This window comes from Rhinatrema bivittatum, chromosome 1 (genome assembly GCF_901001135.1).
Source record: "Rhinatrema bivittatum chromosome 1, aRhiBiv1.1, whole genome shotgun sequence".
Lineage (NCBI taxonomy): Eukaryota > Metazoa > Chordata > Amphibia > Gymnophiona > Rhinatrematidae > Rhinatrema > Rhinatrema bivittatum.
In genome coordinates this window covers 11,861,656-11,878,493 of record NC_042615.1, presented here as the reverse complement: position 1 = coordinate 11,878,493, position 16,838 = coordinate 11,861,656, and the positions used below count along the sequence as shown (strand labels likewise).

The window sequence follows — 16,838 nt, the reverse complement described above, 5'->3', positions numbered from 1 at the left end:
CTGTTCCAGTGGTTTCAAATACTGTCCAAACCAAAGCCGCGTGCCGCACAGGGGCAGTTTTTAAGCTCCTCCGGCGACGCCCTCCGTTGATGTCATTCGGGGGCGTGTCCATGGCGCCCCGTCGAGCTTCGGGTAACGCTCCGGCCTCAACAGGCCACCGGTCTGCCACCAGCAACCGTACTCACGGGGCAATTTCTTGGCTTCCTGGTCTCCTGGGGAAGCAGCAAAGGGAGCAGTTTTTAAGCTCCTCCGGCGACGCCCTCCGATAATGTCACTCGGGGGCGTGTCCACGGCGCCTCATTGAGCTTCGGGTAACGCTCCGGCCTCAACAGGCCACCGGTCTGCCACCAGCAACAGTACTCACGGGGCAATTTCTTGGCTTCCTGGTCTCTTCGCAAAAGCTTTTTATTTAAATCGCCCCCACGCCAATGTGGCAATATTTGTTGTATTACACATACTTTAAGATCGTCAAAGCCATGTTCTTTATCTAGACAGTGGGGAACTAATGGTGCATTCAGACGTTTAGTCACTAGGCTAGAACGATGTTCAATCATCCTCACTTTTAATTGCCGTAAAGTTTTCCCCACATACAGCATATGACATGGACAGATAATTATGTAGATCACCCCTGTAGACATACAAGTAGTGTTCTGTTTCAAAACAATAGTCAATGGGGGATTCAGTAATGTTAATTGTGTAGTGTCCATCATGATGCTGCATACCGAGCATTTACCACAGGCTTGGTGTCTACCTGAATCATGTCTGATTTGTGGAGGTGTCGAGTCCGAATGAACTAATTGGTTCTTAAGGCTAGATCCTTTAGTATAAGTGAACCTTGGAACGGAACCAAATTCACCATAATTCTGGAGGATGTGCAATTTTGAAAAATTGCTTCTTTTATCACAGATGCCATTGGGGTGAACGGGATCACACATGTCAAAATTTCATTATTCTGGTCTTGTTTTTGCGGCAAAAATAACCAATCCCTATTAACATATTTGGCTCTGTGATAGGCATGTCTAACACAAGGTTGAGGATATCCTCTTTCTGAAAAATAGCCACTTAAATCAGCCGCATGTGTTTGATAATCTGCTTTAGTTGAACATAATCTCCGAATTCTCAGAAACTGACTAGTTGGTAAATTTTCTTTTAGCCTTCGAGGATGTGCACTTGTAAAATGCAAGAAGGTATTACTGCTCACGGGTTTCCGATATAAAGATGTCTCAAAACCTTCTTTGGTCTTATGAATTGTTATGGCCAGAAAATTTAGTCTCAAAATGAAAAACTGCCGTGAAGCGTAAGCAGGGATTGCAGTTATTCAGCTATCGCACAAAATCTGTAAATTGGGCCTTAGTCCCTTGCCATAAAATAAATATGTCATCAATATAATGCTTCCAGGTGAAGATCTCTGTAAAATAAGGTTGAGAAGCGGTAATCCATTTCTGTTCAAAAGCCCCCATATATAAATTCGCTGGGTCCGTGGCCATCGAGGCTCCCATTGCCGTTCCGCATATTTGCTGATAGTAACATCTTTCATATGCAAAAAAGTTTTTTGTTAAGGCAATACGTAAAATGGACACCAAAAAATCAGATGGTATGTGTTGGGGCCAAGGACGTGTTTCAAAATGTAATTGAGCAATGTTTATCATCTCTTCTTGTGGAATCACCGTGTACAGGGATTCCACATCCAGGGTAGCTAATTCCAATTTACTTGTGTCAGAGTGAATCTCCTCCAAGAAACAAATCATTTGCTGCGAATCCTTAATGTATGATGGTAATACTGGTACACAAGGTGCTAAAAAATGATCCACAAATTTAGAGAGTGGCTCCAAGAGTGATCCTCTGCTTGACACAATGGGCCTTCCCGGTGGGTCCACTAACCTTTTGTGGATTTTTGGTAACAGATAGAACACTGGCACGATCGGATGTTTTTTAATCAAAAAACGTGCTTCTTTTATGGTTAAAAAACCTTGTTTTTCTCCTTCTGAGACTAGTTTCTCAATCTCTTCTAAAATGACCTCGGTGGGATCATTCTGTAATAATAGGTAAGCTTTATTGTCTTGTAATTGACGTTGAACTTCTTTCGTATAGTGTTCTATCCATCAACACTATTTTTCCCCCTTTATCAGCGGGCTTAATAATCAGATCAGAGTTCTCTTGTAATTCCTGGAGAGCTTTAAATTCTGCATTAGTCAAATTATAGTATTTCCGTTGGCTAGTAAATCGTCTACGAAGTTGATTTAATGTAGTTTGATAGAATGTGAAAATAATCGGATCTGGGGGACCAGGTGGTATCCATGTGGATGGATTTGTCAGCACAGAGATGTCTATGTTAGGGGGTTTGTCTACAAAAAAATGTCAAATATGAGGAGGAAGTGACGTCATCCATGCAGACAGCAGCCTGAATCCATGGCTCCTCTGCTCCGACACAGAATCTAATAACATCGAGCACTCCCACGGCACCAAAACGGGACCAAATTGCACACAGAGCACCCCAGCATCTCTCTGATGTCGAGTCAGAAAAAACCGCTCGATTTTAAAAAGTATTCTTATCACAAACTAGCGCTGCCTGAGGAATCGCTGGGTGACAACATGGCGGCCGGCAGCGTGAACGCGGAGGAATCACCGGGGGAGATAGCTGAGGACCCGCTGGATGCCTCCGAATTGCCTACCCGGGCAGACATGAAGCGATGGTTCGCGGATCTTAAGCACGAACTAGCAGCTAACACTGCTGATCTGCGTGCATCAATAGATGATATTAAAGGGGACCTGGCCGAGAACGGGAGGCGCCTGTTCGAGGTGGAGACCAGAGCGGAGGCAAATAGTGAGGAGGTGAAGGTAAACCGCGAGAACATTACCCTTATCCAATCTGAAGTGGACCATTTACAAGAAAAGGTCAAGGACCTGGAGAATAGGTCCCGCCGGAACAACCTCCGTTTTCGGGGCGTGCCTGAACTCGCGGACTACGCAGACAGTGGGGCTGTAGTGAAACAGATTTGTGCCATGCTTCTAACTGCGGGAGAGCCAGAACAGCCCTTACATGAGGCAGTGGAGGTTCAGCTGGTCCGGGCGCACCGGGTGTTGGGCCCGAGGATTAACAACCTGCCTAAGGACATCATTGCCTGCTTCCAGGACTATGTCTTAAAGGAGAAGATTGCAGGCATTGCCCGGCGACAAAACAAGTGGCAATGGCAAGGCCATGAGGTCATGATCTTCATAGACCTCTCCCCGGTGACCATTAAAAAAAGGCGGGATTTTAAGCCTGTTACCGAGCTTTTGAGGAGGGAAGAAATCCGCTACCGATGGCTATTTCCGTTTGGGTTGTCTTTCTCAGTAAAAGGAGAAGCGCACCGCGTGAAAACCCCGATGGAGGCCTCGCAGGTGTTACAGGCAGCGGGCTTTGGAGCGCTTGCGGAGCTGCCTGCGGCTCCTAAGCCACCTGTGCGCAAGGATGACCCGCCCAGGTGGCAAAGGGTTAACCGAGGGGATAAGAGGCTTCGGAGACACCCAGACCACGGCCCGCAGGGCTGAGCTTTGTCTGCACCCCAGTTGCTGGTTGCTCTGAGTTTGGAAAGGGTGGCTACTCTTCTCTTGTGCTGCGTCGCGCGGACACAGACTCTGCTGGAGCTCACTAGCCCTGTTCGGCTGCAGGACTTATGGAATGTTTATCCTCTGTTTCACTTTGGCATGTCCTGCTTTCTATTTTTATAATGTTGGTCCTTAAAAGTTTCACCGCCAATTTGCTTTTTTAGTGGGAGTGCGGGAATGTTTACTGTTGTTTAACTGAAAGGGTTAAAGCTGTTGGAGGGGGACGGCTGTTGCTGGAATCCTCCCAGATTTACAGGGTGTATCCTCCCAGATTTACAGGGTGTGGGCCTCCGCGGAGGACCATACCGCTCGGGGGGTGGGGGCGCGGGGAGGGGGACTAGAGGTGGGTATGCATTTTGTTTGTTTTCAGGTTGGGGGACTGCCAGATGTTTGTTTGAGGGACAGGACGGGGGACTATTGTTATTTAGTTTTTGATTGACTACATTCAGATAGCTAACCTGTTTTCCTCATGACGACTATACATATTCAAACTTTAAATGTTAAGGGACTCAATACCCCCTTAAAACGCCAATCCCTTTTTTCAGATTTGACTCAGCGCCACACTATGATAGCGTTCTTACAGGAAACACATCTGAAAAAGCGCTATGAACGCTTACTACGTCATAGCGCTTATCCGGGACAATATTGGGCGGCGAGGCCATTGGCCCATAAATATTTGGGGGTAGGAATCCTTATTCATAAGGACCTGCATTATGAACTTCTTGGTTGTTATTCAGACCCAGAGGGATGCTATGTTTTAGTCAATGTAACCATTGCGGGAGTCAAGTACTCATTACTTAGTGTTTATGCTCCTAATGAAGCCCAGGACCTTTTCCTGGCTCGTTTGTCCCAGTTTCTTGACCAGAGCGCAGAGGGCCACCTTCTTATCGGAGGGGATTTTAATTTAACTACGAACCCTAGACTGGATAATTCTAATAGCCGTACTTCCAACAAGCGGAGGGAGCGCCAGGGCTTCCATAGTTTCTTACGGCGCTATAGTCTGATTGATACGTGGCGGGTTTGGCATCCCAAGCACAGACAGTATACTTTTTACTCCAGGGCCCATAAAACGCATTCCAGAATTGACTACTTACTGGTTGATAAGGGATGCGCTAATCAGGTCGCCCATCCTGTTATCGGGGCTGCCACCTGGTCTGACCATGGTCCAGTGTCTTTACAGTTGACTGTATTGGCAACGGACCCCGGACAATGCTACTGGAAGCTAAATGATAGCTTGTTGGAAGACGAGGACTTCTGTGCTCTTCTGTATTCCGATCTTCAGGAATACTTACTTATTAATGATAGCCCAGATATTGCCCCGACTACGTTATGGGACTGACTCAAAGCTGTGATACGGGGTAAACTTATAGCTAGAGGAGCCTCTCTCAAGAAGCAAAAGCAGAAGGATAAGCTGGAGACTATACACTGGCTCCAGCAATTGGGCATTATTCACGCTCAAACTGGGGATACCCGCGTCTTGCTCCAGATGGACCAACTGCGTAAGCATCTGGTGTCCATAGAGGCGGCGCAGATAGCCTATCGGTTAACCCGGGTAAAACAACTCTTTTATGAAGGGGGGAACAAGGCGGGGAAACACCTAGCCCGTAAACTGAGGGCTAGGCAACTTCAATGCCATATAGTGAAGGTGAAGGACGATAGGGGAGATATTATTACCTCTATTTCTGCTATTAGGCAGCGCTTTCTGCGATTCTACTCTGATTTATACGCCTCCAACGCTAACATTAGCCAGGAAGCAATAGTGGAATATTTACAGGCTATCCCGCTCCCACAGGTGTCTCTTGAGGATCAAAAGTTCTTGACTCGCGACATTACGGCAGCGGAAGTATTGTGGGCGATCAAATCCCTAAAAGTAGGCAAGTCTCCGGGACTGGATGGGTTCACTGCCGTTTTCTACAAAAAATTTGCTCCTGTTTTGGTAGACCCCCTAGTAAAATTATTTAATTCGCTTCAAACCCAACATTCTCTTTCTAGGGAGGCTAATTTGGCTGGCGTGACTTTGATCGGTAAGCCTGGACGTGACCCCACGGTATGCGGCTCTTACCGCCCCATTTCCCTGTTAAACCTGGACTTGAAACTTTTGGCGAAGATCCTTGCCCAAAGGCTAAACACTTTCCTGCCTGCTTTGGTTCATTCCGAACAGGCTGGTTTTATACCAGGCCGGATGGCGTCCGATAATGTTCGCAAGGCTGTTGATGCTATGTGGTGGGCTAGCACTCAGAAGACTCCCATGGCCTTGCTGGCAGTGGATGCTGAAAAGGCCTTTGACTACGTGCACTGGCCTTTTTTATTCCACACCCTACAAAAGTATAATTTTGGGGACAAATTTTTAAGGTGGATTCATAAATTATATGAGGGGCTGTCAGCTTGCTTAAAAATCAATGGGGGTTACTCTCCCCCCTTTGCGGTCCAACGGGGAACTCGGCAAGGCTGTCCCTTATCCCCCCTCCTTTTTGCACTGTTTCTGGAACCCTTTACCTATCGCATCAGACACAATAATAGCATAGCCGGGGTTTGGGCCGGGGAGTTCTCATCCAAACTGTCCCTTTTTGCAGACGATTTATTGTTTACCATTACCGACCCCTTGTTATCCCTACAGACAATTACGAGGGAACTCCAGGCTTTCAGTGCAGTTTCCGGTTTCACCATTAACTGGGATAAGTCTGAACTTTTTAATGTCACCTTAGCCCCAGAGATGGTAACACAGATTACACACCAATTTCCTTTTCGTTGGGCTAAGACTAAGTTGAAATATTTGGGAATCTACCTGGGAATGGGTTCTGATCTGTTTCAGCTAAATTACCCGCCGTTGCTGGCTAAAATATACCAGGAGTTGGAGGAATGGGACCGCTATCATATCTCCTGGCTGGGGAGGCTGGTGGTCCTAAAGATGAACATTTTACCTCGCTTATTGTATTTGTTTCAAACTTTGCCACTAGTAATCCCGGGCACACTTCTCGCTAAGTGGCAAAAGCGGCTGAATAAATATCTCTGGAAGGGGAGGAGACCCAGGATAGCTCGGGAAACTTTGTACCTCCCGCGACAGCAGGGGGGTATGGGCCTGCCTGATCTTGCTAAGTACCTTGGGGCTGCCCAGCTCAAAGCGGCGGTTGATTGGCATTGTATTCGGCATAGCAAGCCGTGGGCGCAATTAGAGCAGGCGATCCTGGGGTCTCTCCCCCTGGGGCCCTGTTGTGGCAGCCGAGGTCTTCCTGGCTTCCTGTGGTACAGCTGCCAGGCTCTGTGGAGGCCACCCTTACCGCCTGGTCTCACTGGCGGAAGGCGTTGGTGGGCACACAATCTGTTTTCCATAGTACATACTTATTTCACCACTCTGCTTTCCGGCCGGCAGGCCATCCTAGAGTTTTCTCTTCTTGGATTACGCAGGGTATAACACAATTTGCTCATATCTGGGAGCCAGGGGGGCTGATCCCATTTGAATTACTTAGGGATCGGTTTCAATTGCCTGGGGGGGATCAGTTTAAATATTTGCAAGTCAGACATTATTGTCTAAAGCACCAGGTGGCGGGCGACCTGTCATGGGGCATACCCACCTTTGAAAGTATGTGCCGCAACGCGGATCGCGTTGATAAACATATTTCCAATCTTTATAGTCTACTGTCTGGTCGATTTAATCTATCAGCACCCCATATACGGGCTTGGCAGCTGGACTTGCAATGTGCATGGGTGGAGGAGGATTGGTTGAGGGTGTTCCAGGGGCTGCGGAAAGGTCTAATTTCCGCCCTGCATATTGAGAATGGTTATAAACTGTTTTTCAGATGGTATATTACTCCAACCCGCCTGCAACACATTACCACGCACTCTGACGGTATGTGCTGGAAGCGTTGTGGTGAAAGGGGAACCTTTTTCCACCTTTGGTGGACGTGTCCTGAGATACAGAACCTGTGGACCATGGTATCTGAATGGATTGCTCGTGTACTCAGAATACAATTCCAGTTGACTCCGGCGCAAGCTTTGCTTAATGACGACAGGAAAGATGGCTATAAATATCATGACTATTTTATTAAATATGTGGTTACCGCAACGCGATGCTCGATAGCTCAGCTTTGGAAGGAACCGCGAGTCCCAACGCTGCAGGCGATTCAAGCTTCTGTTCAACATATGCATAGTTTGGGACGTATCACGGCTTACAAAAATAACTCCCTCCGTACTTTTCACAGGACATGGGGCCTCTATGAACGCTGGCAACGTTGTTTCCTCTGACTGGTCTCTTGTACTCGGCAGGAGAGTGGAGTCTGATCTTATGTCTAGTGTTGGGTTTGGCCTTTCGCCTGTCCTATACATGCATTTTCTTGTGGTCTTCTGTGCATTGTCCTCTTTATTCTGTACCTGGCTATACACCTCTACAGGGGGAGGGGGGGATTTGGGAATTTCATTTCTATATACTGGCGTTTCATGTTAGCTGGTTTCTACACAATCTCTATGTACTTGTTTGTTTTGATCTAAGTTAGCAAATTGTGTCCAGGCTGTATGACATTGCCAATAAAAATTTAAATATCAAAAAAAAAAAAAAATGTCAAATATATAATTTACGGGTAAATTTAAAAAAGGGCTACTTCTAGATCAAATAGATTGGCTCTGGGAGTGGGAATTGTTCAAAACCTCTAATTGTGTGGTAGATAATATAACTTTAGAAATATTTAACACTAAACCTTCTTATTTGTTTGAGACCGGGTCTGCCGGGTGTTGCCAAAAGTATCTTCTGTCCGTGGCTTGCCCCTGCCGCGCCTGTTGTACGGTCGTCGGTAGGGCCGGCCTCGTGTGCCTAAAAAACGCTGGTCTTGTGGTTCTGAGTCATATCAGTTCCTAGATTGTTGTACTTCGTCCCCCGAAGAGTCATTTCGTCTAAAATGTGATTTTTGTTTAGATGAGATTTCACTTCCAGAAGAGTCATCACTGCTCGAGTCAAAGGTCACTTTCCGATTTTCCTTTTTATCCTCGATCATCCACGGGTATACATACCCTTTTGTGTAGTCTTTTTCATTTCTGTTGAATTTATCTGTTTTATATTGCTTAATCTCAGATCACAATTTCTCCACAGAATCCTTTATATCATTAAATTTCCCGTCAAACACTGTGTTCTCCATTGATCCAGCTAATTCTTCTTTTATGCAATTAATCTCTTGTTGTATAAGATTATCACTTTTTTGAGCCATTTTAATGATAAGGATCATAAGATTGAGGCTACATTTATTGAGTATTGCATTCCAATCAGCCACAAAATCCTCATCTTCTCTATATAAGTGAGGTTCTTTTATCACCCTTAGACCTCTCGGTATACGCTGACATCTACAATATTCCAACAAAGTATCTGCATGGAGAGTCGTGCGTACTGACCGTCTCATAAGCTGTTGTAATGAATCCCATTTGTCCTCATTAGTTTTAGGTTGTTGATCATTAAATATCGATGGTCTGAATTAATAATGCCTGGAGGTCTGCTTCAGAAAAACTCAACGTTTTCAATGGTTCTGTCCCTGCCATAGCTCAAAACAATGACACAGAAAAAATACAAGAGCTAATGTTCTTCCATTAGCTCTTGTATTTTTTATGTCCCTTTATGTCATCCAGAATCCCACCCCTTCTTGAATAAGTACAGTGCGCTCCAATGCACTGTTAACCCACATTTGGATGAGCGTTTTCGACGCGCTAGCTTTACTCCTTATTCAGTAACATCGAAAACGCGCGTCCAACCCCCCCGAAACTAATAGCGCTCGCAACATGCAGATGCATGTTGATGGCCCTATTAGTTATTCCCGCGCGATTCACTAAGTAAAATGTGCAGCCAAGCCGCACATTTTACTTTCAAAAATTAGCGCCTATCCAAAGGTAAGCGTTAATTTCTGCCGGCACAGGAGGTCCGCGGCCGGAGGCCCGCGGCTTGAAAACCGGACGCTCAATTTTGCCGGCATCCGGTTTCCAAATCCATGGCTGTCAGCGGGTTTGAGAACAGACACTGGCAAAATTGAGCGTCGGCTGTCAAACTCACTGACAGCCGCTGCTCCTGTCAAAAAAGAGGCGCTAGGGACGCGCTAGTGTCCCTAGCGCCTCTTTTTGCTGCGGGCCCTCATTTGAATATTTTGTTTTAGTGAATCGCGTGCACAGGAGAGTGGCCTGTGCGTGCGCCGTGAGAACGGGCGCTCGTCCGCTCTCCCGCGAACTTTACTGTATCGGCCTGGAAGTGCCCCTATCAGGGAAATGCCCTCTTCCTCTTTATCCTTGCTTTTTTTCCCCTTTTCACCTCCACCCTTGAGCTGATGAATTAAAAAGCCCTAATAGGCCACTGTGATATCTGTTGAAGGTGATTCTAGTGTGGCTCTGCAGGATGTAGCGACCACAAATGTTCTGTTTATCTTTGAACAGAGTTAAGTTGCCTTTGGCAGCCTCCCATATTCAAGTTATCTTTCTGTCTTCAGAAACAGACCCCCTAAGAGCAGGAGATACAAGTCGCTGCGTGCCCTGGGGTATAAAACTAGGACCAGAGCAGCCTGTCCTGAAAATCTGGATCCAGCTTCATTGCAGCCCTCGGCCAGCACAGGGAGCTGGAGGGGAGAAACAGTAACTGCATGCAGCAATTACTTAGGACATGGGATGTTACACGCCAAACAAATGTTAACTTGGTCCTAGTTCATTCAGTGCATCTGATGCACAGCTGCAGACTAGGACTGCCGTGAATTTTCTGCCTCAGCCCACAGGACAATCTGTCGCTGTATTTATACACTAGGATGGAAAAATATTGAGAATCAGCCCAAATGTTTAGCAGCCAGCAAAAAATGACTTTTTTCCTCCATATACTTTACTTAATTACTTACTAATATTTTCTTTTGTTCTTTCATGTTTACTTATATTTTTGGGAGGCAGGTTATGCTTTGGGCTTTTTTATTTTCACTTTTCTTTTCTTCTCCGCTCTGGCCCTTCTGCCTAACCTCATCAACCAAATTCTTCAGACCTTAGTCAGCCGCCACTCTTCTCCCCAGCCTGGCTGCACTGCAGCTGCAGAGCTCCTCTCTCCTGCCTCGCTGCAGGAGCTACGCCAGCCACAGTCAGCAGTGTCCAGGATGCAGGGCTGCATCAGAAGATATGCCATGCTGGACAGACCAAACGTCCATCAAGTCCAATATCCTGTTTCCCACAGTGGCTAATCTAAGTCACAAGTACCTGGCAGGATCCCAAAAGGTCACTAGAGTCCATCTTGCTTATCCAAAGGATAAGCAGTAGATTTCCCCAAGTCCACCTTAAAAATGATTTATAGACTTTTCTTTCAGGAACTTACCTAAACCTTTTATAAACCCAGCAACAGTAAAAGCTTTTACTACATCTTCTGGTAACGAATTCCAGAGTTTAATTACGCGTTGAGTAAAAAGGTTTGCCTTAAAAGTATGCTAGTCTTTGTACTTTTTGAAAGAGTATCCAACCGTTCCACGCCACTCATTATTATTTTATAGACTTCTATAATATCTCCCCTCAGCTGTCTCTTCTTTATCATTTTGGTCGCCCTTCTCTGTACCTTTTCTAATTCTGCTGTCACTTTTTTGAGATGTGGTGACCATAACTGTACACAATATTCAAATGAGGTCGCACCATGGAGCGATAGAGGAATTATGAAATTCTCTGTTTTATTCTCTATATCTTTCTTGATAATTCTAAGCATTCTATTTGCTTTCTTGGCTGCTGCTGCTGCACACTGAGCAGAGGATTTTAACATGTTATCCATTATGATGCCTCGATCCTTTTCCTGGGTGGTGACCCCCCAATGTGGAACCTTGCTTTTTGTAGCTATAATTTGGGTTGCTCTTCCCTACATGCATCACTTTGCACTTGTCCACATTAAATGCCATCTGCATGTCCAGTCTCCCAGTCTTACAAGGTCATCTTGCAATTTCTCACAGTCCTCTTGTGATTTAACAATTTTGAATAATTTTGTATCATCAGCAAAATTGGATCACCTCACTCGTAATTCCCATCTCTAGGTCATTTATGAATATAAGAACATGCCAAACTGGGTCAGACCAAGGGTCCATCAAGCCCAGCATCCTGTTTCCAACAGTGGCCAATCCAGGCCATAAGAACCTGGCAAGTACCCCAAAACTAAGTCTATTCCATGTTATCATTGCTAATGGCAGTGGCTATTCTCTAAATCAACTTAATTAATAGCAGGTAATGGATTTCTCCTCCACATGCTAACTTCATGGAGTGCCCCCTAGTCTTTCTATTATCTGAAAGAGTAAATAACCAATTCACATCTACCCATTCTAGACCTCACATGATTTTAAACATCTCTATCATATCCCCCCTCAGTTGTCTCTTCTCCAAGCTGAACAGCCCTAACCTCTTCAGCCTTTCCTCATAGGGGAGTTGTTCCATTCCCCTTATCATTTTGGTAGCCCTTCTCTGTACCTTCTCCATTGCAATTATATCTTTTTTGAGATGCGGCGACCAGAATTGTACACAGTATTCAAGGTGCGGTCTCACCATGGAGCGATACAGAGGCATTTTGACATTTTCCGTTTTATTCACCATTCCCTTTCTAATAATTCCCAACATTCTGTTTGCTTTTTTGGCTGTCGCAGCACACTGAACCAACAATTTCAATGTGTTTTCCACTATGACGCCTAGATCTCTTTCCTGGGTGGTAACTCCTAATATGGAACCTAACATTGTGTAACTATAGCATGGGTTATTTTTTTTCTATATGCATCACCTTGCACTTGTCTACATTCAATTTTATCTGCCATTTCGATGCCCAATTTTCCAGTCTCACAAGGTCTTCCTGCAATTTATCACAATCTGCTTGTGGTTTAACTACTCTGAACAATTTTGTTACAGCTGCAAATTTGATTACCTCATTCGTCTTATTTCTTTCCAGATCATTTATAAATATATTGAAAAGTAAGGGTCCCAATACAGATCCCTGAGGCACTCCACTGCCACTCCCTTCCACTGAGAAAATTGTCCATTTAATTCTACTCTCTGTTTCTTGTCTTTTAGCCAGTTTGTAATCTACGAATGGACATCACCACCTATCTCATGACTTTTTACTTTTCCTAGAAGCCTCTCATGAGGAACTTTGTCAAATGCCTTCTGAAAATCCAAGTACACTACAACTACCGGTTCACCTTTATCCACGTTTATTAACTCCTTCAAAAAAGTGAAGCATATTTGTGAGGCAAGACTTGCCTTGGGTAAAGCCATGCTGACTTTGTTCCATTAAACCATGTCTTTCTATATGTTCTGTGATTTTGATGTTTAGAACACTTTCCACAGCAATGGTCCTAGCACAGATCCCCTGGGGCACGCCACTATTTACCTTTCTCCACTGAGAATATGACCATTTAGCTCTACTCTCTGTTTTATATCTTTTAACCAGTTTTCAGTCCACAAGAGAACATTGCCTCCTATCCCATGACTTTTTAATTTCCTCAAGTCTCTCATGAAGTACTTTATCAAACATTTTCTGAAAATCCAGATACACAGTATCAACTGGCTCACCTTTATCCATGTTTATTCATGCCTTCACAAAAATATAGCAAATTGGTGAGGCAACACTTCCCTTAAAAAATTGGTGTTACATTGGCCACTCTACAAGCTTCAGGTACTGTAGCTGATTTTAATGATAGGTTACAGATTACTAATAGTAGGTCTGCAACTTCATTTTTCAGTTCTTTTAGCACTATGGGATGTATACCACCTGGTTCAGGTGATTTGATACTATTTACCGTAGTTTGTCAATTTGCTCTAGTACATCTTCCAGGTTCACTGAGATTTGTTGCAGTTCCTCTGAATCATCACCTTTGAATATCATTCTGGCATGGGTATATCTCTTATATCTTCCTCAGTGAAGACAGAAGCAAATAATTAATTTAGTCTCTCTGCTATGGCTTTGTCATCCCTAAGTGCTCCTTTTACAACTTGATCATTTAAATGGTCCATATGACTTCCTCGAGCTTTTTGCTTCAAATGTACCTGAAAAAGTTTTTATTATGAGATTTTGCTTCCACAGCAAACTGCAGACACCAAGAATCTAATTCTAGGTAACTGTGTGACTAGGGACTTGGCATCTTTCCATGGCTCTTTATCTAATCCTCTCAGTCTTCTGATTCATCACAAGCATAACCCCAGCCTGGACAAGCCTTCAGCATAGGTTAATCCTTTCGTCCACTTTATTTACTCTATGGGCTTTTGTGTTTGTGGCTGCTCTCTTCATTTATAGCTGCCACTCGCTGAACCCCATAGACTTCAGCCGGCTAAGGCTTTTCTAAGGCAGAAGGATGACCTCTTGGCCCCTTCCCATGTAATGGACACCAGCACACACCCGGCTTTGCACAATGAGGACTGCAGAGTGAGAGAGGACTTTCCATCTCTGTACATGTTACAGGTCTGAAACCATATTATTTTACCAAAATAAATTTTGCAAAGGGGCCAGATGTGCTAAAGGTTTCCTTCCAAATTGTATCCATGAGGAGCATGCTCAATAAATATGTAGGACACACAACATTGCCAGTCAGTAACACCACCCTGGAACTGAATTATTTAGATGATGAAATATGCTTGACTTTTCCTATCCATAATACCATTAGCAAGCTTTTTGATGCTTTGCCAGAGAACAAAGTTCACACAAGACACTAAGTTACAGCATTTGAGTCTGTATTTCTTTATTTCAGTGACAACTAAATACAAATGATCCTAATTGTTAGTTAAATAGACAACGCTGTTAAGACTCTAAAGCAAATGCAGTGTAGAACAGAGTACCTTCGAGACCCAATACAGATAAACGCTACTCATTATTTTTAAGAGGAAAAGAATATACTAATGATTAAATGAACATAGGTACTACTACGTAGCAGCTTCTTTAAGATTCTCCTACTTCTTTAACTAGTGACCTAGCAGCAACCTTGGAATGTCTGTACCGTAATTCAAGTCACCATGGACGAAGGAGTCCTTTGGGTTGCCACATGTGGCTGCTCTGTGACAGACTTCCTGGGTCATACACCCAACTACCGTAGATTGGAATCAGACAGATGTATCAGCTAACTGGCTGCAGGGAGAACACATGCCGAGCAGAAGCTGGGTTAGTAAAACATGGATTTTACACACCAAGCTGAGCAGCCTTGCAAAGGCAACTCGAAGGCCTAAGCTTTGTCCAATGACTCCTACTAGCGACTAAACACTTTAAAAGCTCAGCGCTCTCCTGCTGACAGTGGGTAACTTTTTCCTTTAAAAGGAAAAGGTATGGCTGGCCCCCCAGAAATGCTTGAGAACCCTCTAAATCTTTTATTTCTGAAAATCTCCTAGTGGTACCAGTGGTAATAAGATGTACAATTCACCAGCAAGATCATTACCCCCTGGGCAGGACATACTCAGTGCTCGATAGGAGAAGATTCCTCTCTGTCATCATGCACTAGCAAATCTTCTGGCCTGGGTGCCAGAGACCCACTGGCAATACAGCAAGGCAACGGCAGATAAACTAAACCAATAACTAATAGGAAACTCTTGGGAGCTCCTTCCTAAAAAAAAAGCCTGCTCCACTACTTTAACCTTTTAGGTACCAATGTTCTGCAAGTGGAACATTTCTTCATATACTTTTAATTACTTGCAAATTTTTTTTATTTATTTAGATTTATATTCCACTTTTTATACTTTTTTCAGCGCTTCAACATGGATTACATTCAGGTACTGCAGGTATTTTCCTATCCCCAGAGGGCTTACAATCTAAGTTTGTACCTGAGGCAATGGAGGGTGAAGTGACTTACCCAAGGTCACAAGGAGTGACAGTGGGACTTGAATGCTGTTCTCCTGGCTCTCAGCCCACTGCTCTAACCACTAGTCTAATGTTAAATATGGTTCTAAGTTATATGTATGTATTATGTTGTTATCCTGTAAACCGGAGTGAAGGCAAAACGCTATACTTCGGTATATAAAAAAAAAAATCCAAATAAATAAATAAATAAATAAATAAATAATTAATTAAATAAATAGTCTACTCCTCCACTCCTTTATACCATATTTGGGTCTAGTTAACTAAGATATGTAAAAAGGGGCATCAGGAAATAATTTCTTCAATGAGCAGGATCTAAAAAGGTTAAGAAACATTATCAGGGACTCCTGCCAGCAGCTAGTCAGTATTCTCTGCTTTATGCTTACCAACAGGTAGTGTCATTCTTGGTGATTACACTTATCAGAAAAGCATGTCTAACAAAATCCTATTAAGAAACTGCAGATTTCCACATCAGCTGACAGCATCTTTCTGCATGCGTGACACATGTGTGTCTGCAAGTGGGCATGCTTGGTTTGATATGTGGTGTAAACCTATAATTCTTGTTTTGGTTTTCTTTTCTCATTCTAGACCATGAATGCCTGGAAATTTCCTGGAGGGCTATCTGAACCAGGTGAAGACATCGGTAGGCATCCTGATGTGAATTTTTATAATTACTGAAACAATCATCCTTTTCCATAAAGTTATTAGCACAAGCCCTTCCCTAGAGATGGCACAGTAAATAAAGTATTGTATACACCCCAAGAGAAAATAGTCATGAAAACCATCCCAATTTCACTTTTAATGAACATATATCAAAATCCTCACATGACATAGTTTTTAGTATAGATAGATAGGATTTTATCTATGTCATGTGAGGATTTTGATATATGTTCATTACAAGTGAAATTGGGATGGTTTACATGACTATTTTCTCTTGGGGTGTATATAATGTATTGATGTAAGAGAAAATATAAATAGTGCCTTCATTGTGATTGCTACAGTAAATAAAGTGCCAGATAGATCAGAAAGGTAGTGATGGTTTGTATTTTGGTTTAAATGCATTGCTTTCTTCTTGCGGAGGGCGTGAGAGAAAGGGAGGAGCTCTTTTTGGAAGTGGTGTAGACGTGTATTCTCGGACATCAGGTTATCACCAGAAATGCTCTTTCTTCCTTGTTGCAAGATCTCTGCTTTCTAACAGCAACCAAACCTGAAAAGCAGTATTCTCGCCCTTCAAGCACTGAAACTTAAGTGAGCCAGGATCCAGAGAATTAAAGCAGCAAATCATTCAAACGGGGCGAAGCCGTCTAGCACCGGACGCAACAATCATGTCCAGGTCTACTACGGGGTGACATGCTCTCTCCAAAGGAGAGGGCCTTCCGGAGTGACTGGGAGAAGTTATTTGTGGGGTATAGTCTAGCGTTGTTTTTGCCCTGTGCCTGAAAGGATTTGGGAAGGCTGA

General features: G+C 44.0%; 1 protein-coding gene across 3 annotated transcripts in view; it reads left to right on the top strand.

Moving 5' to 3' along the window:
- Window positions 1-16,838, top strand: part of LOC115083635 (nucleoside diphosphate-linked moiety X motif 6-like) — a 157,611-nt gene that overhangs the window by 131,960 nt on the left and 8,813 nt on the right. For all 3 annotated transcript variants that reach the window (XM_029587680.1, XM_029587609.1, XM_029587754.1), the window contains one exon: window positions 15,968-16,022. In XM_029587680.1, coding sequence (XP_029443540.1) covers window positions 15,968-16,022 — 55 coding nt within the window. The remainder of the gene's footprint in view (window positions 1-15,967; window positions 16,023-16,838) is intronic.